The following is a 25,335-nucleotide window of genomic DNA, read 5'->3' as shown; positions in this document are numbered from 1 at the left end:
CAACCGCTCGGCACCGAAGAAAAAATCTGTCTGGCATTCGCTCGCTCCCTTAATACCCGTATGTCCAGGGGCGGGGCATGCAAATTCTGTCTGCCAACTTGTGTGTCACTACAATCGACACAACGTCGAGTGAGTGACAGAAGGGTTCATAAGTGATAGATAAAGTGAAACTTATTGCGAGCCAACACAAAACTTATTGTGAGCGAACACAAACTATTGCGAGGAAATGCAAACTGTTGTGTGAGAAAGCAGAACATATTGCAAGGGAATGCAAAACTATTGCTAAGGAACCAAAAAAAATTGAGGGTATTCAAAACTATTGCGAAAAAATTCACAACTTATTGCAAGGGAATGCAGAACTTTTTGTGAGTCAAAAAAGTTACAAACTTATTGCGAGGAAATGCAAAAAAAATTAAATCCTACCTCTCTAAGGAGCTCTGTAGTATTGAAGTGGTGAACTGATGCTGTACAGTCCTAGTAAAATATCCTAGATTGTGTAACACTTCTGCATCCTCCACTAGCACTCTAAACCGACATGCAAAATGGGGTATTGTGCTGTGCAACTTGTGTTCAGCACTGATTTTTTTGGGCATGTTTGGGTCATCGCCTGATTTTCATTATTGCTTTAGTAAATAAGATGCTAAAACAACAAAGACAATGTGTATCAATTAACTGAATTGATACAGTGTATAATACTGTGTATGAAATACTAAATTGCAAGATTGAATTTAATGTCTGACTGATGACATGTTGATATCATGAATCAACAGCCCTAGTGGCTGAGCTTTTCATGGCAATCAAGATATAAACCCATAAAGTGCACCCTTTAGTTTTAAGTATTGAATACTTGTCATCTACTACCTCTTCTACATTGCTACTTTTGGTGCTCAAAAGGGACCAATTAATTAGTTCAAAATCGAATTTAGCTCATTTTCTTCAAGTGTGGTTGGAAAGGCTGTTTAGAGCTTACCGAATATCCTCATCGTAAGCAAAAATAATGACCGCCCGGGCGTGACGTGTTTCGAGCAGTTGTCGGATAATCTTGTCAAAATCGGCCAGCTTGTGGTCATGTGGGATCTTCAGGGACTGAGCGATGCAGATTCCACCTAGAGAAAGACAAGCAGAGACCCTTGAGTGAAGCCAGTGATACCTTAGGAACTATTAACAAGTAAATCTCAGAAAGTTTGGGATGGATTTCACTCAGGAAATGTCTTGGATGGCACTGCCAAGGATAAAGTGTTAAGGCATGTCAAAATCCATCACCGGTTCTCCAGGTTTCATGGGTATGAATCAGATAGTAATGGAAAATGTCACTTATATGTCACTTTAACCCATCTATTTTCAAGAAATTGCCCACTGGATAATCCCTGGGTAGCTGACAAATGGACATTAACGTTTTTTTACATCTTGATTAAGGTTAAAATGGGTAAAGAATATTGCTTGTAAGGTTTTAACCTCTTTTTATTAACTTTTTGTCTTCACTAGTTTGTTTCAATGGGCCTGTGGTGCGACAAATAACAGGTCATCTCTCAATTAATGAGGTCATAAAACTGCATGCACACTCATTGAGCACTTAATTAGGAACACTATGGCCTCGCAACAAAGGTCATGTCACAGTCTAAATCACTGAGGTCACATTTTTTACCCATTCTGATGGTTGATGAGAACATTAACTGAAGCTCCTGATCCATATCTGCATGATTTTAATCTTTGCACTGCTGCCACAAGATTGGCTGATTAGGTAATAGCTTTAATAAGTAGGTGTACAGGTGTTTCTAATAAAGTGCTCATGAGTGTATAATAATAGTAAACAGCATTTAAAACAAAAGTCAGACTCCATACTGCATCCACATAAATAAATAAAACTACAACTTTTTAACCATTTGATATGTAAAACAATTGAAACTGGGATGTTCGGGTCAAAAATGGCCCGTATCGAGTTCAATAGATTTTCAGTATATTTATTCTTCTCTTATTTATTAATTAATTATGAACATGAACATTGGCATATGCTAACCTAGAGTACATGTTTTCACACTGAACACAGGTTTATATTGATAACTCGTTTGTATAAACTTGCTTTTACTACTTTGTATCATTTTTTAATCTTATGTTTAACTGATTGTGTTTTGATTTTATGTTTTGTGAAGCACTTTGTGCTAAATTGCTAAAACATGCTATATAAATAATGTTGCAATTTATTAGATGTCTACTGACTCCTGGTGAAAGTTTCTATAATTCTGGAAGTAGAAGACGTTAATTTGTTAATGGTCACCTACATATTTCTATTCACGTCTTTTTGAGGGGGATTTTCTGCTGATTTTGATCAAGTAAAAGTAACGGTAATGTTTATCTATTTAAAAGAGAGAGTATATTGGCACTCTACACTGAAGAGAAGCTTCATAGCTGCATTGCAACCAGCATATCTTACCCCCGGTGAGATTGGACCCGAACATAAAAGATGGAAACAAAAACTTTGACATTCCATAAATCTAAAAAAATATTATATATATATATATATATATATTCTATAGTGATCAAACCTTTTGCACCGGCTACCACAAAATAGGGAGAATTACCCCCGCTTGGACGCTGTTTTTCCACTGAGAAAACTGATCTTCAGAAAGCTGACAGCATCTCTGCTTGGGAGTGGCAACAGGTGATCACACACGCTCCATCTCTTTCTCTCTCTCACTCACACACACACACCCACACATCCATCCTTGTTTATTCAATAACTTGTTAAAAACAACACAAGACGTGATACCATTACTAACGAAGGCTTGGATGCATCATTTGGTTTGAACCATCGCGTAATAAAATAGTTCCATGTACAAATGCATTTTTATGACTACAGCACTCAGCCTGCAGCCAAATCACAGCAGTGCTGATGTAGGGCCATATCGCACTCTTGCTCATGTGACATTGCTTATATATATATATATATATAAATAATTGTGCCACCATATTCATTTATTTCATTATAAAACAAAAATGTAATAAAATTTTTTTATTTTTTTTATTATTGATGACTTGGACCAAATAATAAAGAAAAGCAGCCACTAAGTGCCCAACATAGATGGGAACTCCTTCAATACTGTTTAAAAAGCATCCCTGGGTGAAACCTCAAGAAGTTGCTGTGAAAATGTCAAGAGTGCATTTCTGCAAATTCTAGACAAAGGGTGACTACTTTGAAGATGCTCAAAAATAACACCGTTTTTATTTATTTTGGATTTACTTTGTTTAGTCACAATATAATTCCCATAGTTCCATTTATGTTATTCCATAGTTTTTATGACTTTACTATTATTCTAAAATATGAAAAAAAATACAAATAATTATGATAATGAATGAGTAAGTGTTTCAGAGAATAGTAGTGTGTATGTATATATATGTACACACACACACACACACATACATGTTGGTCTACCTATCATTATGAGGACTTTCCATAGACATAATGACTTTTATACTGTACAAACTATAGATTCTATCCTCTAAACCTAACCCTACCCCTAAACCTAACCCTCACAGAAAACCTTCTGCATTTTTACATTTTCAATAAAACATTGTTTAATATGATTTTTAAGCGATTTGAATTATGGGGACACTAGAAATGTCCTCATAAATCACATTTATAGCATAATACCCTTGTAATTACTAATTTGTAACTTACAAAATTGTCCTCGTAAATCACAAAAACACGAGCACACACACACACACACACACACACACACACACACACACACACACACACACACACACACACACACACACACACACACACACACCCCTGTGCAAATGTTTTAGGCAAAAATGTTGCATAGTGAGGATGTCTTCAAAAAATCATAAAATTTAACCCATCATAAATAGTTTTCATATATCAATTAACGTCATACAAAGTCCAGTAAACATAAAAAATGCCAAATCAATATTTGGTGTGACCACCTTTGCCTTTAAAACAGCACCAATTCTCCTAGATACATCTGGATACAGTTTTTCTTGGTTGTTGGCAGATAGGATGTTCAAAGCTTCTTGGAGAATTCACCACAGTTCTTCTATTTCTGCTGTCTCAATTGCTTCTGTCTCTTCATGTAATCTCTTATGTTCCATGGGGGGCCATGTCATCTGTTGCAGAGCTCCCTGTTCTTCTATTCTAATCTATTCTATTTGCAAAAGGAATGTTCGGGAGTTGTAGATTTCTTATTGACACACTAAAGCTTAAGATACTGTAAATATAACCATCTTAAGACAAATGTTTTTGTGAAACATCTTATGTGCCTAAGACTTTTGCACTGTACTAATAAATATATATATATATATATATATATATATATATATATATAGTTAAGAATATTCTTCATGATTCAATCATCCTATGCTTTTTGGCAGAGTTAAAAGCCAACGTGAATCACAGGTCCTATTTTTTTATAGTCTGCAAGTTAATGATGACTCAAATTCTCCCTGGTGATTTACTGGCCAACATCAATATCCAAGTGCATGCCTGCTGCCCTGGAGTGGCGCTTTTATGAGTGTTGCATCTGAAGACTGGAAATGCGATAAAAAGAGACAAACGAAGTAAACCCATCACAGTTTGTCGGAGCTAATTCAACACGCTGGCTTTTCTGGAAAGAGAGGCTCTGATCTTGGCAATCCTCCATGTCTTGTTGTAACAAAACCTCACATCTGTGGTCTTCTAATTCATTTCACAGTCAACTTAGCCATGGGAATATGCCTTATTAACTGTATACATTATCGAAACTGTTCTGTGCCGTTTAGTGCAGGTGTCCCAGACTATTGGCTCATAGGCTGCATGATAGTTTCAAGTGTTAACAGTTTATACTTAAATCAGGCCAGCAATTCAAAAAGAGCACACAACCATTTGATGACCTGATGTGACCGAAACTGACTTGCCACAAGTATCAAAGAAGAAACATTGTTGTATGATGGTTATGTCATTACCTTTCGTACTGTACAGATTAGGTTAGATTGATACCATGAAAATAAGCCAAAAACCGGAACCTTTCCGGCCTTTCAAGTTGAGTTAATGTGATTTAATTGATCTGTCAACTAATGTTAACTGACCAATTAGAGTCTTCCTGCATGTCAACGAGTGGCAAGACTTGCACTAAATTGACATGGACAAGCCCTGCAGACACCAATTATAATTAAATCCCTCTAAGCCATGCGATTCATCCCAACACGGCTTGGAAAATACACAATGCATGCTGACAATGTATGCAGCGTGAATCACCAAGGCGGATATGGCCTTTTATTTGTTCCCTATACAGTGTGGCATGAAATTACTGAAATGTAATCCAGGCATTGTTTACGACTCTCTCTCTTTGTTGTTGAGTGGAGTCTAACAAAAGACACTTGCATTCTTCTAAGTGGGTTAGTGCTTTATTCTTTGAGTGTTAAACCTTTGCATATTCCCATCACTAATTTCTGCCCTAAAGTATTATATAAAACTGTAAGTCCCATTATTTCAATACAAAGTCTGTTAAACCCTGAATGAAAGCACTTTTTGTCCTATCCACCCATATAACTCTTTTGACTTTCTTCAATGGGAGGTACAACATAACACTTTTCCTTTTAATTCAGTAAACTGCAATTAGTGATGTGTTCTGTCTTACCAAGGCCAGGACGATTTTTTTCTATATTGGAAATAGCTGATAAATGCACACTGAAGTCTATTCTATTACTATATATTAACTCTATATATCATTATATGTATATACCATTAAGTAGATCACCAACAGTTATGATAACTGAATTTCTTAGAACTGTTTATTGTAAGTTTAATTAATAAAATTATGTATAGGTGTTTTTCTATCATTTTGATGTTGTTCCTATTGTATTAAAGCAATTAGCCATGACAGCCCAGGGTTTACAGTGATAAAATAACAAATTAAGGTTACAGTGATGCTCTATAAGCAGACTACGCAGTCTGCGTAGGGCATCAACTCCCTAGGGGGGCACCGTCTTACCCTAGGAGGGCACCAGATAGCCCACCAGCTGCCCTTACTCACACGTTATATGTTATTCAAGGACCCGAAGATGATCACTTCGCTGGCCTAATAGAAAGTGTATTAAAGTTACACACTTCACCAATATGGGTCAGACAGGTAAAAAGCTCTAGAGGTCTGCAACCCGACCCGGGCCAGATGGGACCTAAGAACCCTCGGGTTTAGGGCCGGGTTCAGGTAAATTTTTCATGTAGGACTTCGAGGTTCAGGTTGGGTTCGCAATTAAAAATTAAACAAGCCAAGCCAAACCAAACCAAACCAAACTTCTTGTTTTGCACATGCGGGAACGGATGAGTTAGGGGCTGTTCACACCAAACATATTTTTGTGTGCATTTTCCATAGTTTTCCTATGTAAACACATGCTAGACAAACATCTTTGACTGTTGCATCATGTTTTGCTGTTTCTTCAGCGTCTTGAGCAGGACTGGCACATCTTTAGACACCGTCACAAAAAAGAATTTCAGGTTTCAAAAAAGTATTTCGAGACACCTGCGTTCTGCATCATTTGTTGCACTGTGTCTAGATTGTTTTAGAGAGTAGGTGTCACAACATTCTGAACAACTTCAGGCTGCAAAGAGGTGACCGTTACATAGTTTAGATTTAGCAACAAGCAAAGTTTCAGCGCTCGATAAACAAATTCTCTTCAAAATGTTCTACTTTTGATATAGTGTACTGAGGAGCTTTTGTGCCTTGTTAAAACTGTATGTTTACTGGTACAATACTGTTACAAATGTTGCCTACGATGCTTACATAAAATACAGCCTATTGCAACAGTACTTGCTAGGAGAACAAATTATAAAGAGAGTAAGCGATTTCGGGTTTGGGTTGGGCTTAAAATCTAACTGTACTGTTTCTCAGGTCCGGATTTCATTTTAAGAACCATTTCTCATAGCCAATACTCGTCCTTACAAATCAGATGCCACCAGCACTTTTTGGAGAGGACTCTTAACAGACTGCAGTGGCTTGACCTGGATCTAATTCCTAATGTCTGAGAGGAACACCATAATCCAGGGCAAACCTTAATATGTAATGCATTTCTCTGGGAAGATCCTCTTTTCTTCAAGTCCTTTCAAAGATTCTATATGTAATTTTTTATTGTACTAAATCATAAAATGACCATAATATGTCAGAATAGTATTTTGACATAATCAGGTTGACAGATTTGAACAAGTTTGCAGGCAAACACTGTGTGCTGCAGCCATGGATCCAGCAAACAAACTGGATCAGAGATAACAGATTACACCAGTCCTAAAAAGCCTCACCATCCATCTAAAAACCACCATGACCAGATGCATAGTAAAACAAGGATAAATATTGGAGATGCCTTTGGAAGATGGAGAGAGCTCAAAGCCCAGAAATCCTTTAAAACGGATGCCGAATTGGCTAATACTGGCAACCCGCATGAGCTTCGAATCTGGGGCTAGGCATACAACTCTCCAATATTTTGAATTTGGACTGCAGTACCCATTGCAAACGCTTGGTGTCAATCTTACACATAGCACCTTTAAAGTATCATATTTTCTAAATGTATTTCTAGAATATAGAATCACATCAGGGAGATGTTTTCGAAAAGTATCGCAAGCTTAAGTTGATCGTAGACACCACTGTCGCCAATGGTTTCTACAATCTTCTTAGGCTTACGGTGCTTTTTGGAAAAGCCTCCCTGATGTGATTCTATATTCTAGAAATAAATGTAATATTTAAAAATTAAAATTCTACATTTGTCTTTGAACAAGCAAGAAAACAAGAATATACTTATACAGTATAGGGGAAAAAAACAAGGGCAATCTGTTGAGGGGTTATGGCTTGTTAATCTTTTTAAGTTCTTTATGGCTCAACTGAGCATAAATGTTACACAAATAAGTTTAGATCAACATATTTTCTGATTTGTAGTCGTAAAAAGACATGCTAAACCCTAAATCTTATTCACTATTGCTGTATGAGGGTGAAGTGAACACCAAAATGAACACCATTTTGATGAAAAGCCTCTGGTAATTGACTCTTTGGAGATTGTTGTTCGTGTCTTTTCATCACAGAGCTTCAACAACCATCAGAGACTCTCAGGGAAATAAATGTTTGAGATTGGATACACTTCCCATCATTAGGGGGATAATTTATGCAAGATGAGTGTGGAGAGATCTGTTTAAACGAAACATGGAAATGAGGAGGCGGCGCACACTATCAACATGCAATTAAACGCTGTGAAAAGCAGATCTGAGATGACATGCTAGTTTGACTTTGCTAAATGTGAGAAAAGAACAATCAAGCAATTACTAACATTAAGAAATTGTGACAATTATAAAAAAACTTAACTGCCGACACATGGGAAGAGACGAGGTATCCTCTGTGGAAGACCAGCAGACAGGCATAAGATACTGGAAGGCAACCAACAGAAACTCGAGACAGGACCAACCAGGCAGAGAGAGTGAGGTTAGCACTCAACATCAAACAACAATCTAGCAAAGATACTGATAACAAGATGGGCTTAAGAAGGGAGTGATTTAGGGGAGAACAGGTGTTGCTCTGCACCCTAATCAGTGGCATGATCAGCATACCCCCGGAACAATCAATGTTCCCATGAAAATGCTGATCATGCATGCCGGCCGCGCCTGCAAGACACGAGGGAGAAAAAATGACAAAACATACAAAACAAATTCAACTGAAACATGACAAATGTTACATAGAGCGAAATGGACTACTGACAGAGTTAATAAGCATATCAGTGTGATGTAAGATAATTTAGGGGATTAAGCCCCCAAAATTTGAGTTAATCTGCCTTGTGAATTAAACTGGCAAGTTTGTTGAGTGGATTTCACTTACATGCATTGATCTCTCTCTAATCTCTCAGAAAGCCAATTTCCCCCTGATTTTATCACTACGGTCCAGTCCTCTCCGATATTTCTGTTATTTAAGTTCATGTTTAGTTGTGGTATGGCTTGATCCAGTTAACACCAGCTATGTGCATTTTCTTATTAAAAACACTTAAACCTTGTATACATGTACTGAGTGACATTTGAAGATGTGGTCATTTGCATTTTAATAGTTGGCACATACACTTTAAAATGTGTATATGAAATGGGGAATCAAATTTTCCTTGATATTAAGAGATATAAAAAATTTAACTGTACTATAAAAACACAATGTAAGATTCAGAACTCAAAACCCTATTCAGTCTTTATTTTAACCAAAAATTATTTATTTGGTTATATTTTTCCAGTTGATTTCATTAATTGAGAGGAAAGTGCTTATGGCAGAAGAACGCAGAGCACAACAGAAAACAATGGTGAAGGATATGGTAGAACGGCTGTCTGCTTTCTCATCTGTATTGTTATAGCCATTATGTCCTGCATTTAGGCCAAAATAAATGCATCGAGATGGCAATTTTGCCATATTTAAGAGGCAAATTTGCCAAGGGAGATACCCCAGCCATTGAACATCACTTATTTACTGACACGGGATGCATATTGAAGCCAGTAGATTCAACAGGTAAAAAAAGGTGAAAAGAAAAATTACACTATAAAATATTTAAATATAATTTTTAATATATATATTACTGTGATAAAATGTGTTATCTTTCATCTCAGTTGAGCAGCACAGACAGTTATTTATTTATTTGTATTGGTGTCACCCTCAGATATGAGCACTTTATGTTATGATTTCTCTGATTCAAAGCATTGTTTATAGCCCTTTCATTCAACACAGTAAATTCATTCAAACTGAAATCACCCCCTAGTACAAATGGCCAAGGTAAGCATGCTTACCAAAATGAGTAAGCCAATCAGAAGCTCCTTCCTTCAGTCATGCTATCTGACAGGCTAGAATTTTGTTATGCATCAACACAAGTTCACATAACTAATGCGTTACGCGCTACAATGGATATCTTCAATGTAAGCATCGACGAACAACACAGACTTTATTTCAGTTAAAACTTGAGAGAGAGAGGCTATGGAAACTTCAACAAGCGGGCAATTTTTACAAAAAAGTTATGTAGATGTCCATTCGCAAGGAGAGACGCATGGATTTTGTGTTCAAGTAAAGGTAAGTTCATATATTTATTAAAAATAAATAAATAGTTTCCATCCACCAAAGTGAAAATGTGGGAAACAAATTGCGACATTTGCCGCCTTCTGCCCGTTCCCATTCAAACGGCCTTTTATGTGAGTGATGAGCACAAAAATAATCTGCCCTGAAGCCGTTTCCATACAGAAATGTGTGTTTATCGCTAATTCGCCTGCCAGATGTCCCTAATTTTTTTCCTCTGAAGTTTGGGTAAAATGGGGAGATTATTGAGACGATTCATTGAAATTAGTCAGCTTACTGTCGTTTTAATTAACAAATAAAATCAATCAGAACAGGAGGAATTGCAATCAAAAGGGAGCAGTTGCCCTTCTGATAAGACTGTAATATTGATCCTGAGGTTGTGCATATCGCAGTTTGGCACCGGTTCTGACCTGAAAGCGGATCGTCATGACTCTGTTCAAACTGGCAACCTGCCGTCAAAAGTTGTGGCGGAAACTTTCTGTCTCAGTATAAGGAGCATCAATCGATGTGTATATGCTGTATGCACAGCTATTAAAAGAAAAAATAAACAATGCGGTTTAATATCAGGGTTTACATATGATACATTCCGGATATTCAATATTTTGAAGTATCATCTAATCTAAAGCATCGTCATCACAAATGCATTATGTCCCGCATATTTCTCCAGCAACTTTTAACAATCAACTGAACTTGATACAATTTATTTTAGCTTCATAATGCAAATTTATATTTTCTGAAGAAGCTCAATAAATGTGATCAGAGGTAACGACGGTTAGATTTAAAGTATTTAAATGTTTTAAAATGTTCAAAAGCTTGTTTCTGAAAGTGAACTCAGCATTGGACAAATAGTTTTGATAGTTTATAGTCTTGAAAAGTGCAGAACATTCTGAGAATGTCATTCAGCCGACAGTTTTCGTCTACACAACAGGGTAAAGCTAATTTAAGTTTGTGTAAAGAAAAGGCATATATAGGTCTAAAAAAATATTTTTCGTTTGGTAATTTATTTGATTTAATACAGAGACTTTTGCCAGCATTTTTTCAAAAGTAAAACTAAACAATAATTTAATAGAATTGGGCTGTATGTGTTAAAAAAAAAAAAAAAAGAATGCTTTTCTCCTAGTATTGTGTATTTATTTTTAATTTAAAACATCTTTGTGCACAGAAATTATATGTTTTATTTTTCGTGGGCTAATTCTGTGTCTATTTTTCTGAATGGTGTGGAAACTTAACAAAATAATAAATAAAAAGATGGATACTGCGATTAAATGAATCGCAAACAGAGGCCATTCATTTGTTCAGTGTGTACGAGATATTTGTGTTGCACTCCTGGAAGTGTTTAGTTTGCAGATCGGCTCTATATGCCGTAAAGATCAATCCATAATCACGTACAATAAACTGTCTTTCAATACTGTCGTCATGATAACACAGGCTAACGATTGGGGCAAACTCTGTTATATGACAATACACTTTTGTGCAAATGCCAATTTTATCGACAAAAAGTGTTTCCAAACCAGTTTTTCGCAACATTTTATGTATTGTATATGTATATGACTTTATGTGCTTGAGTTAAACTGAAAAATATTATGTTGACGTTTGTGACATTTTAGTGATAATGTGCATTTCCATCAGCTTTATTTTGATGCGCAAAAAATCAGATAGTAAAATGGATAGTAACATAGTTCATGTTATATATATATAAAGGAATGTAGACTGCTGTGTTACATTTGCCATCTGGTTAAGAATGTTCTCTTTGGTGGTAAGATTAGTCAGATGATATATATATATATATATATATATATATATATATAATATGTGTGTGTGTGTGTGTGTGTGTGTGTGTGTGTGTGTGTGTGTGTGTGTGTGTGCATGTCATGAACACTTTCAGGGTAAAATGACTGTTCACTCAGTGTAATTCTATAGTATACACATTTTAAAACCATTATCTATATATCACTAGTAAATGTAGTCAGGCTCTGATCTGCCAATAAGGACCCTAAAGGCAGTTGTTTGCAGGATGCTACACCTCACAGAGTGTGTGGGCTATGATTGTTACTCAGTTGAGCATTCCGGACACAAATCACATATAGAACTTTAGAGATTGCCCGCTTTGGCGGCCTGCCTTGCTGACAGCAGTCCAAGGATGAACAGCAAAAATCTATCAGCATTACAAATGACAAAATATTGATCTAGGTAATCATTTTTAGGTTTATTCATGTCTATTCCCTGGCCGGATAAATGGCCTGAAATATGACTTAATTCCTGAACCACTAAACCTAAAAACTACACATGGAGTGTCAAAACTTACAAGGTCAGCCTTGAGATACAGACCGAGCTCTGGCAAGCCTGAGTGATCTGAATGGCCGCAGTAGCTAACTTAAAAACTTCAAGGTTGTAATTAAAATTCAATGTGCCACTCAGAAAGCCATGTGAGCCGTAATATTTGCTGCAATATTGGGAAGCAACTAACTAAATGTAGTGAAACCAACTAAAAGTAGTGCTGCATTTTTCAGTAGTTTTTTTTTATGACATTGTATTGTGCATGCAGTCTTTCACATTTAAACATACATTTCTGTACATTTGGATAGACGCTGAAATTGTAAATATGGATCTTTTGACAGCAACTAAGGTGTACAAGTTTTAAGTATTGACAGCTTCAGAAACGTAAACATACTGGATTTACAAATTGTTTATATTATAATAACTATTGTTTAATTATATTTTTACTATTTTAAATACATTTTAGATCCCTTAACCCTACCCCTACTCCTAAACCTAACTAATTTTCAACCACATCAAAATGTAACAGGCAGATAAATATACAGTGAAAATAATTTTAGTAACAATTTACTTCAAAGTAGCTTCCCCAACACTGATCTGCAGTATCAGGTGAAGTTAATCCAATAAGATGCCCCTACTGCATCTTATTAGAGTATATTGGGGAGATGGCTCAACCAATCAAGATAACAGCATCGTCTGAGATGGCCTTGTATAGCATGTTATGTTGATTTTTGGCTTGAGGGGAAAGTTGTTTGCATGGGCCAGCAATTTATCTCTATTGAATATGTAACAAAAGCAAATTATTGCAAGGCTGTGGATGGAGAACCAAAGATCTTTCATCATCCTCTTGTCTTCCATCCTATGAGGGTGCAGCTCCAGTAACTACATAACTACCAACACAAATTATACTCTTCAATTCTGGTCACAAACCTTTTTGAGGAATGGAGCTGAGCATATCTTCAAATTTTTTCATTCATTTAAGGCCTAGACATGAGGCCCCACTCACAATGCTGACCTAAAAAACTGTTCTGTGCCCAAAATGAGCAAATTGTTCATTAAAGAAGGCAATTGGCAGAGCCTGTAGACTTCGCAAACTGAATATATTTTCTAACTGTACCAATGTCAGATGTGAACATCAGACCAATCTATCTTTGTAAAGGCACTTCACATCAAGGTGCAACAGTTCATTTACAAAAACTTAGAATACTGCTAGTGTACCTACAAGAAGAAAATACTTTAAATTTCACGTTTGAAGGAAGTCTTGAAGAAATAGTTCACCAAAAAATGAAAATTCTTTCATAACGTGGTATGACTCTCTTATATTAAACACAAAAGGGGATGTTAGGCAGAATATCCAAGCTACTCATTTCCTAAAGTGGGTCATGATTTATGTTGCTCAAAAAAGTACAAACAAGCACCTTAAAATTACAATAAAACCATAACCCATACGACTTGTGCTCTATATTCCAGGTCTTCCAAAGCCATACAAAAGAGCACAACAGTTGATTCCGGAAGTTAAAAACCCACGCATTTTCTCCATAGATTAATTAATTTTAAGGATAACTTTAAAAACCTTTAGAGACAAATGTACAATGAGCTCTGAGGTTGATAATCCATGTTATTTGCTTCATTTGAAGCCATCAGTCCGCATTATTTCAACTTCATTGTTTGTTAACTTCATTCAGCAGAGAAAGATCCACCAATTAGAGAATCATGGCCAAAGCATGCCAAAAGAACACTGCCGTGACCACCCACTCCCATAATGTACTACAAATTCAGTCTCCCTGCACTCTCAAACTACTTATATATTTGTATATTGGAATATTTTGCAATAAAAGTATCATATTTGTTAGAGCTGTCAAAATTAACACGTTAAAGCAAGCAATCAATTTAAAATAACTTGTTAAAATGCTCAAATAAACATGATTAACACATTTACCATTGATTAATGACAGTTTAAGAGATTTGATGCCCATTGCAATGAATATGCAACCTATGTTGGGACTGGTTCTTTCAATAAGTCAAACTCCCACTCAGACTTTTGGAAATGTTTAATGTTACTTGAATTGGTGCTATTTTAGTGCATTTCTATCTTTATATTGTGGAAAGCTTTGTTTGGAAAATGTACATAAAGCATTATACTGGCCTCCCTAATATTTGTATATACAGTATCTGAATATTTTGCAATAAAATTATCATATGGTGTTTCCATAATTATAATCGACAACTTTAAACCAATAATTTAATATTTTTCGATCGTTTTTAATTTGATTGCATCATTCGCAATGCTTCATGGGATTGTAGTCCCTCATTAAATATGTTAAGTTCATTGTCTTGTACCTTTGTCTTTTTTGTAACATTTTCAAATCCTTTTTTGCTTCAAATCAAAGTTTGTGATGTTATAATTCACATCGGAATTGTTTGATTTGATTTATGGCTTGGAACTCTTTTATGAAGAATTTTCTAAAATCTCTATGGAAAAAATGAATGGGAATAATACTTCCAGAACCAAGACAGCTAAAAAAGTGGGTGAGCATTGTTGTGATCTATCGCTAAATCACCATCCACTTACCTTGTAGGGTACTACAATCTGCCAGCCAAGTATGCCACTTTACGGTAGTCTGCTGCACCTTCAACAACAAAGCTCTCAGAATCAATCTGCAAGATGGGGAACTGCCCCATATAAATCGTGTTAACAACAAATCTTTGGGCATGTCTGCACCATTACCTGATTTGCATTATTCCTTTAGTGAATCGAGGTCTAAAACAAAGCTGACAGCACATGCAAATCAGAAGGTGCAATTCATTCTTAGTGAACTCCCTACAGAGCCACATTGCTCTTTAGATTCACAAGCTTCGTTATGTAACTTGTAATGCTTAGACATTTTGAGAGTCCATTCAGAAGACGGAGAAGCAGAAATGTCCAATTTGCCCTCGCTAATATGATTTAGTCTGTTTTTATGTAGCTGGGAAAATGGATGGATGCCGGCGTGGAGGAAAAGCTTTGTACAGCTTTGTTTCAGTTTTTTAGTATCCATGACATGTTCTACATTTGCTATGAGAAATGTGACACGCACCCAATAATATCAAAGCAATTAAACTCAGATCCAGTTAGAGCAGACAATAAACTGTAACAAAAATGCATTTGTGTTTGACAAAACATGAGCCAATTTTGCCTCTTGTATATTACTGATAATACAATGGGCTTGCTCGTCCTCTCTCTCAGCTTGTTCATTTGAATGACAGGCATGTCACGGTGCAAAGTCATTATCTTGAATTGCGTTCTCACTTTTTTTCTCACATCTGAAGCCTGGGGAAAAGTATTATGTTTCTAAATCTCACCAGACAGGACACATCATATTGTGATGGATGTTAACAATAAGCAAACATATAAATTACCAGAGAATATTGATAATATGTTTTTACTTTAAAAAAATAAATAAAAAAAATAAATAAATAAAAATATATATATATATATATATATATATATATATATATATATATATATATATATATATATATATATATATATATATATATATATATATTTAATCATTTATTAAGCAAAACAAAACTCTTAAATACTGTATAATGTAATATGTAATTGAAGAGCCAATGGCAGAACCAGTGTTTATACCAAAGGTTAAAAATATGCTTCCCCAAATTTTCACAATGACTTTTTGTCATCTAATTTTCTCACATGAGAGGAATTTCAGTTATACTTCCAGTGTGAACTGGCAATTGCATCACTCTAGAGGAGAAGTGGTTATTGTCCATACCATTAAAAATTCAAAGAGAAGGCAAAGAATGGCGACCGAATGCAGCATAAACAAAGTAAATAAGCGTCTGAGCTCCTGAGGGAGCAAATGTGTAAGGTAGGTTCAAAGGGGGGTTCCTCCTCAACTTAAAAGCCTTGTACCTACTTGACTTCAAAAGGCATGTTTTGTCTCGGTGAAAGCCGTGTTTAGTCTTCGCCTCTTTGTTTTATTGTGCTGAAGAAACAAGAGTGACAAAACACAAAATAAAACATTAAGCAGATCAACCCAAAGAGACCAAAACTTAATCAGTCATTCTCTTTTGGCAAGCACTGAGGCATGTCCAATATCTTAACACAGATGTCTGAAAACCAACAGTAATGTTTTTGAGAGAAATTCAGAGAGATTGCCAAATAAAATATAATTGGGTCATTTAAATGTACCAAGGCAGATCACACATATCAGGGGCAGAAAATAAATAAAATAACAGTGATTTACATATCAGTGATTCACAATATACAACATTTAGTTCCATTCTACGGATCTGATTGGACAAGAGGCATTCCAAAAGTGCTGATATATTTAGTATAACAGCACTGGGGAACTTGTGTTACAGAGGCTTGTCATTCTGTACGTTGCTCAGAGAAATGCAACAATTGATAATGCTTTGGATTAGTTTAAAACTAGTTTCATTCACATAGCAAATTTAATTAAGTCTATTCCGGTACTGATTACAAATTAGATGATTAAACTGCAAGCAGTAACAAAAAAAATTTTAATTACAATTTTTAGGTAACCTACTCTGATTACTTTTGAATTAATCGCATACGAAGTAACTGCACATTTACAAAATGTACTACAATCTGATAGCTAGTATTAAGGTTTGTAATCTGATTATGTAATCTAGGTTAAATGTAATCTGTTAGTGACACTGATGTGATATTCTACATTAACATCTATTAACTAAATATCAGCACTCTTAAAAGGCAGCATGTCCAATCAGATTAGACGGCCAGAGGCTGAAAAGTTTAATACAGTTTGATGAATTTATAAAAAAAAATTGAAATTTTATTTGGAGTAGCATAATATCATCATTATGAAAGTAAATGAGGTCTATTTTAATTTCATGTTGAGTTTAAAAGTTGCATACTACGCTTTACAGCAATGTATGATGTTTAGTTTGGCCTGATTCAAGAACAGGATATGCATTGTAGTAGTCAAGTATCAATAAATATCACATACATATTTTGATTATTATTAATTATGCATCAGGTAACCAGTCATAACGAGGTATTTCTGATTTAAAATTCTAAAAATAAACTTTAAAAAAAATTTACTCTTGTTTTCCCCCTTTTTCAAGCCAGGTAAAAAAAAATAAAGAACATCACAATGATTCTTCAAAATGCAACTGGACATGTTAAGTCTTGGATGTTTAATTTTACAAACTTTCTACTTAATATAAACCCGATAACCAACGAGCCGTGTTTATAAAGCATCTCCTTCTCTAGACTGGTCGCATTGTTTAGAATGATTTACAGCAACATTGGGATGACCTTGGAGGTGGCGTATGAGTCACAGGTCCTGAAGAGGGAGCGAGAAAAAAAAAAAAAAACTGGAGCGCTGCCAGCACTTGAATGTCAAGGGAAAATAACAGGAGAGAGGAAGAGATGCAGAGGTGAATGTCATATAATGCTCAGTGCCAGGATGTTCTGACAACGTTGCCCTTGATAATGAATCATGGTGTATGGATATGGTGGAAAAAAAGATAATAATACTGGAATGGCATTTGCCATTCACGCATTTGAATCAAATCAAATAAAAATCGAATCCCTTTATTGTCACTCAACCATATACACATGTGCAACAGTGGGTGAAAGTCAGTTCCAAGCAACATAGCAGTATGACAATTACAAAAAACATCTGATTTACACATAATGCAGTTTACACATCTTGATACACAACACAATATACAATATACACCTAATAATATACAAAATACAGTATACACAAAATAAGAAGACTGTATACAATAAAAATACACTGCACCTCCTCTCTGTAGGCTGTTTCATCATTGTCAGTGATCAGACCTACCACCGTCGTATCATCAGCAAACTTAATGATGGCATTGGAGCTATGTGTTGCCACACAGTCATGTGTGTACAGGGAATACAGGAATGGGCTGAGAACACAGCCCTGCGGGGCTCCAGTGTTTAGGGTCAGTGATGAGGAGATGTTGCTGCCCATTCTAACCACCTGGCATCTGCTTGAAAGGAAGTCCAGGATCCAGCTACACAGCAAGCTGTTTAAGCCAGGTGCCCGAAGTTTCACATCAAGCTCGGATGGCACTATGTTGTTGAATGCTGAGCTGTAGTCTACACACAGCATTCTCACATGTGTTCCTTTTTTCCAGGTGGGAGAGAGCAGTGTGTAGTGATAATGTAATGGCATCATCAGTGGAGCAGTTGTTGCAGTAAGCAAAGTGCAGTGAGTCCAGTGAGGCAGGCAGCACAGAGCAGATGTAATCTCTAATTTTAGCTACAGACAAGGAGAGGGAAAAATTTAAAATGTCCGTAAAAACAACAGCCAGTTGGTTCGTGCACGCTCTGATGATGCAGCCCAGAATGCCGCCTGGACTCGCTTCGGCCATGGGAGTTCTCTCCGCGAGGGAGGTGTTGTTTCCCTTGAAAATTATTAAGCTCATCCGGGAGAGAGGCAGCGGTTTTCACAGCAGTGAAAGTGAAAGCAGAGTTTTTATTACCTTTGAAGTCTGTGATGATATTAATTCCCTGCCACATGCTTCTAGAGTGTGTAACTGTGGTGGAATATGTACAGCAAATGTTAAAATGTATAGCTTTACAAGACATAGGCAATAGTAAAAGTGTTTACATGTCAAAAGATAGCATTGTATGAGGAACAGGGCGAAAAAAATGCATTTATGAATTGAAAATCTGCTCAATAACTCATGATTTGGGTGAAACTGAAAAATAATGCACCCAGTCAGCTGTGCAGCAATATAAAAGCTCCAAATTTCTCCCATTTTGTTCCCTTATATAATGTTAATAACTTTACACATCAAGCATACAGCTAGTAGCAAGTGACAAAGCTATGTGGAGTGGAACAGTCCATTTTCCATATATTTTGTCTGATTCCTCTGTAAATGGGTACAATTATGAGATTAACTCTGTAATGAAACTGAGGTAATCAGTTGGTTACATTTAAAAAATTTACACTATGTTGTCAGAGCAAAGTTACATGACAAATTATATCAATATCCAATATCAATAGCAAAGAAAAGAAAAGGCAAAAATTGATGTGTACCCTTGGAAAAATCTCAAGTTGTGCCATTACGTCGATATGTACTGCCACCCAGGGTCATAATGGACTGATTAGCCGTTATGATTGTTCAGCGACTCACGCATGGGGTGGCTCAGAATCTAATCACTAACTGATCGAAGGAGTACACAGTGGGAGACTGACACAAATCACTGCCTACGTCAGTTCATAAAGTCTTGAGATGTGCAATCCAGAACTACTTCCAACCCCTTCCCCGTCACTCAAGCGCTCAAATAACAAACATGTCAGTCGAAAGGGCACAAACAGTGTAACTTTGCATGACAGCGTAATGATTAGACTGGTCTTCTTTCATTTCTGCCAGCAAAGTGTTTTCTTCCTCGTGGCTTCATTTTTGATCTCCAAAACACATGAGGCTGCAATGACTCCGGTAATTACTCAACAGAATTTGTTTTTCTACAAAATGTAAAGTTCTTTCTTTGTCCTTTACCATTGTTACTTGTCAGATTTCATTATTTTACCACAGTGAGGTCTTGTCGAGGCAAATGTGCTATATTTTATTTTGGTGCCAGACTCTATGATATACATCTTGGCTAAGAATTTGGTAAGAACAGAAAGTGTTACTTGGGTCTTTTAAGTTACTCCGTCCGTTCTGACATCCTTTATTACACGCAAAATTACACACAACAAAATGTGGAACTGTCAGAAGTTTGCTGGATTGTTGGACTCATTGGCTTTTGGCAAGAATGTGATCCAAGGCTTCAGATTTTGCCCTACGATGAAATTTCTCTCTAGCAAAAGAAAACAAAGGATTGAAAAAGTCATTTCAAGAATGAAAAGTACATTGAAAGCTTTAGAAAGAGAAGAGGAAATAAAACAGGTTGTCACTATTTACCAGTATTGAGAATCGGCAACATAAAATCTGTGTTCATGCCCTGAGGAGAAACTATGATGTTAAAGTGGTCAATAAAAAAATAAAAAAGCCTTCCTTGTTGGAGGAAAACTATGTGAAATGGACATAAGGTATAAACATGCTTTTATTAAAGGCTTGCAGAAAAAGAAAGGGTGGGATTTTTTTTAAAGCACAGGGAGCCTTGTTGATTCGCTGATAGAGAACTGGCTCACGTATGGGATCCAGGGAGATTTCACAACTGTCACTGGAGGATTTCATCAGACACAGGGAAAATATTAATGTGTGTTTCCCTTGCTATCCAGTAAACAAATACTGTGGTTTCTCAAGGGTTGCATTATCATGGTGCCAAGCCCAAGTGATTAGTACTTGGATCTAAATTGTCCTCAGGATTGATTTTTGCTAAATAAAGTATGTTTATTTGAAATTCAAAACCACATATGTGTGCTAACCTTTGGGACAAGGCATTCATTCTAATTGGAGAGACATGTCACAACCCCTACCCCCATTTATAGGAATCATTCCCCCTACTTTTGGGAAGATAATCATTATATTTAAATATTATGTGTTTCTAAGCTTCAGCAGTAGCTTTAGTTTAATGCAAAAACTCACTAAGCAATAATCTTTATATATTTAGTGTCCACTGCCTTTTAGCTAATCAGCTATGACTACTGTGTAAAAGTTACATCACCCAATTAATATTCATGGAACAAGCTGGTAAACATGCTCTGTCTCCATTGTAATGTTCTCAACAAGCCACGTGATAAGATGCACGGATTGATGGTCTCAGATGCAGAGGCAACTGAGATTCGTCCTCCAACATCCAGATTGAGTTGAGTCACTATGCCACCAGGAGGACTTAGAGCGCACTGGGAATTAATTGGGCATTCCAAATTGGGTAAAAAAAAAAAAAGAACCAAATTTCATGCTACAAACAATTTGGAATTATCAGGTTTCAGCAGAGCTACCCAACGTAACATTGCAGAAATAGCAACCATACTTGTCACTTATCAATGTCGCCTTCGAATAGGACAGAAAATCGTATACATGGAACAGATAGCTCTTATTGCTTGTCGCTTTGCTGCATCGCACCTAGTTACGACACTGTGATATTTTTCAGCTCTTTCCATTCAATGACAAGGCTACTTTCTGGCATGTAACAACCACTTTTCATGATCCAATCTATTTACTTGTTTATCTGTCAGATTATGGTTGTGAACATTGTTTCATTTATTTCCTTTGTTGTTTGAGACCTTACTCCAGATGGACAGATTGAGTTGGATTTTTTTGGTTCATAATTTTTGCTAGGATTGCAAGAATAGGACAATGAGTGTCACCAAACGTCTCTCTGGGAGAAGACGAAAGGTCAACAGTTTGACCCACAGCTGTCCACTGGTTTGGGACTTTGGGCTGGTTGGGGAACTGTTTGTCAGATATGCTGATGGCCTTTTCTTTTGATTATGGTTGAGATTCGGAAGAGGCTTCTAGGCAGCTATCAGACGTTGCACAATACCTGACAGTTTCTTCATTTTTGGTGTCTGCAGAAATAGCCTGTACACTGGGTCTGGGCTCTACAGAGATTTTGCAGTACCTACATTGCACTTGTGATTTTCTACATTTAGGATGATTAACTACTTCTGTTCTGAGATTTTGGCAGACATATTTTCATACTTGTTCACAGGGGTATAGGAATGATAAAAAAATGGGAGGTCACTGTATAAACCTTAACATCTTTACTCGCTGAGCTTCCCAGGCCCCAGAAATTTGGTTCTTAACCCTAATCCCAAATCTAACCTTGTCCTTTTTATTTTTTATTAACATACCCCAATGAATCATGCATGGTAAGACCAAGTGTTCTTGTAAGTAAACAGGGTACATTTTTATATTATGTTGATTCTGAAGTTTGACAATTGACATTTCCGTTTCAAAATTTTACCTAAAGCGAGTCAATAAATACAATTATATCTCAACAGCCTGTTCTCACTAATCGAGAGACTTTCCAGAACAAAACAAACCCCGGCAGAGCATAAGTTGGACATATGCTCTTAGCAGCTGCTTAATCTTGCCTTTGTGAGGTAAGACCTCAAGCAGTCTTTCAAATAGCTCACCCAACCCTGAGCACTTCGAATTAATATTCTGCAGGCCATATTTCCATTTGTTAGGGCACAAAATCTCATACTACCCACACAGCTCTAGGGATTCTGTGAGAGCTTGAAAGGTCAAATCCCCTACGTGACGTGCAATGAATATTCCACATTGAAAAAACAACTATGACCGCCAAAAACTAATAACACTGAATATATTTGGCAGAGAAACAATGTATTCACTGATCCTTTTTTAAACAATTCTGAAACGATCCACAATTCTAATTTGTAATTGGAATGTTTGATTAATTCATAATTCTATACAATATTTATGTTTATTGAAAATCATTCATAAGACAAATGATTATAGATACAGAAGTGCCATGCGATGTGCAAACAAACATACAAGAGAGTTTTAATTGTAAAAATGAATAGTACATTTTAATAGTAAAATAATCTGATACTTTAATAGCCAAGGGGAAAAGGATAAATTAGCTTTCTTTTTAAAGAAAACACATATACAGCATTCTATATCATTAACTGTATACTAAAACAGAATAAACACATTAATACATGCTGAGTTACTGAATTAATGCATTCTTTTCAATAAAATGGAAACATTAGGCCTATATGTGTTGTAAAGGACAAAAAATTATCCAGGGGTATGTGCTCCAAGTACATGAACACAGATGCTTCTGGCTACACAAGCATCAGGTGGCTACTCATCACACAATGCAAGTATGCATTGCATTCTCAACATCGCCACAAGAGGCGCAATAGTGGATATTAATGTAAACTGTTTGCTTCTACTGAGAGTTTCTCTTTCAAGTCAATTACTGTAATGGTGGAGCAACAATTTTAAGACACTATTGTTGAGCAAGTAAGGAAAGGTCAATATATTTATAGCAATTTACCATAAAAAAAGACACATCCAGTGTTTTCGCACAGACTTTGAAGGTAACTTTATTGCCCTCTTGAGTACTGAGGTTTGTTACTGCCACAGCACTACAATAATGCACATTAAGCATGATCAACCGGACCGTGGATTGGAATTGCGATGTCCAAGCACTCACATCCGTGAATGGGTACTTTCGGAAATTATTTGTTTTGGCCAAATTACTAAGTTTGTTAATTTTGTGGGTGACAATCATAATGTAGATTATGCAACAGTGCTCTTGCCTTATTTCTCCCAAAAAAAAATTGTCGTAAATTTGACACTCATTATTCTCACATGCAAATGAGTTTTTGATTCACTGCAAATGTTTGCCAGAACTTAGCAGCTCTTTACTGGTAGTGGTGAACCTGCAGCAAACCTTTGGAGACAATGGAACATTTTCCGCAATTTTGCCACAAAGCTTTTATGCATGTGAAAATAATCGACTGGTGAATGTGTGGAAAGTAAATCTCGATTTACTTAAGGGCTACGCTGTTGCCCAAAATCAAGATTTATCGAAAATCACTTTATGCCACATCCATTCTAATACGTTTGAATTAGAAAATGTATTATTCTTTAACTTTATGCCTCTGATCCACATTAAAACATCAATTTTCTCTACAGAAAACACTAATAGCATTTTGAAAACGTTCTCCATTACCACATACTTTGGACAATAATGACATTAGGAAACTAAAAGGTTGCTGAGTTTTCAAGCTAAAACATATTAATGTGGATGTGCACAGATTTTCACACCCTGAATCAAAATCGAATTATGAGGTGCCTTAGATCAGTGTTTCCCAATCACTGTGCCGCAAAGATTTTCAGGTCTGCCATGGAATAAATAAATGCATGGAAACAAAATAATTTCAGGGATCGAAACGATTTACATTGTTGATATACCAGCATACAAACTGGCAAAAGTAAGCTCATTAATAAAATATGCATATTGCGACTCCTTGATTTGAATTAAAATCAAATTGTTAGGTACCTTTTAGATTCCAGCCCCACGAATATACAATATCCATTGTTGATATTGTATATAAATAAGTTGTAATATAAATCACAAATCAGCATAAGCTCATTATTACCAAGAAAGAGATGCAGAAAATGTCAGCCTTGCACTTTAACAGCATTTTATGACTTTCAATATGCCATAACAATTACAGCATTAGAGCAATACTTATGGTCTTGAAAGGCAATGTTCCTCACTGTCTCTCAGCATGCACCCTTGACATCAGCATCATTTGAAGCTCATAGATCTGTCCATAAGGATGTGTGACAGGGTAATCTATTTTACAGGCTCTTTTACAGGTCTGTTTGTTAAGAGTCCAAGAATCCACAAGACTTAAAGATAAAGTTTAGAGACAAGTGTATCGCAAGTAAGAGGGGCACTTCAGCCATCCATTACTGAGTAATAAACTGAGTGAAAAGGGAGAAAAGCTCTTTAATGTATGAGGGAGATCAGTTTCCTGTTAGATCAGTTCCATACAATTAAGTGATTGGCTTTAGAAGTCATAGTGTGAACAGAGGATCAATTAAAATATTCAGACCCACCATCTACCGCAACATGTATACCATGGCCAGGTGTGTGTGTGTAGATTTTGTTAGGTTTCATTTACTTGTTTTACTACTAAATGAATCACATTTCGGGAGTAAAATGTGTTCCAAATTGACTTTAAGTACTGTATGTATTGACATAATGAGAAACTATACTGAAGATTTGTTAGCACGCCATGCAAAGTGCATTGCAATTATCTGGCATTAGTTTTCCACAGCAAAATCAATCCATCAATTTTGCATGAACTGTCAATGAGTATCAGTGTAGTGCATAGTGAGTCTCATTAGCTGACATGTTTTATTAAATTCCACAATTAAGAAATAAAAATACACACAAATAATTATTCATTAGCTAGGAGGCCAAATATGGCCATACTTATATGAAAAAAACTATCAATTGTAGGTTATTAGCATTATTGGCATTAGCATTTTGCACAACATTTCACAGTAACAG

At 36.1% G+C, this 25,335-nt stretch overlaps 1 protein-coding gene across 1 annotated transcript in view; it reads right to left on the bottom strand.

Annotated features, from left to right (window-relative positions):
* Positions 1-25,335, bottom strand: part of LOC127641177 (metabotropic glutamate receptor 7-like) — a 258,371-nt gene that overhangs the window by 130,499 nt on the left and 102,537 nt on the right. Inside the window, exon 3 of the mRNA XM_052123989.1 lies at positions 971-1,106. Coding sequence (XP_051979949.1) covers positions 971-1,106 — 136 coding nt within the window. The remainder of the gene's footprint in view (positions 1-970; positions 1,107-25,335) is intronic.

This window comes from Xyrauchen texanus, chromosome 50, assembly GCF_025860055.1.
Source record: "Xyrauchen texanus isolate HMW12.3.18 chromosome 50, RBS_HiC_50CHRs, whole genome shotgun sequence".
Taxonomy (NCBI): Eukaryota; Metazoa; Chordata; class Actinopteri; order Cypriniformes; family Catostomidae; genus Xyrauchen; species Xyrauchen texanus.
The sequence above is the reverse complement of the archived record's forward strand: the minus strand, read 5'-3'. Positions and strand labels throughout refer to the sequence as shown.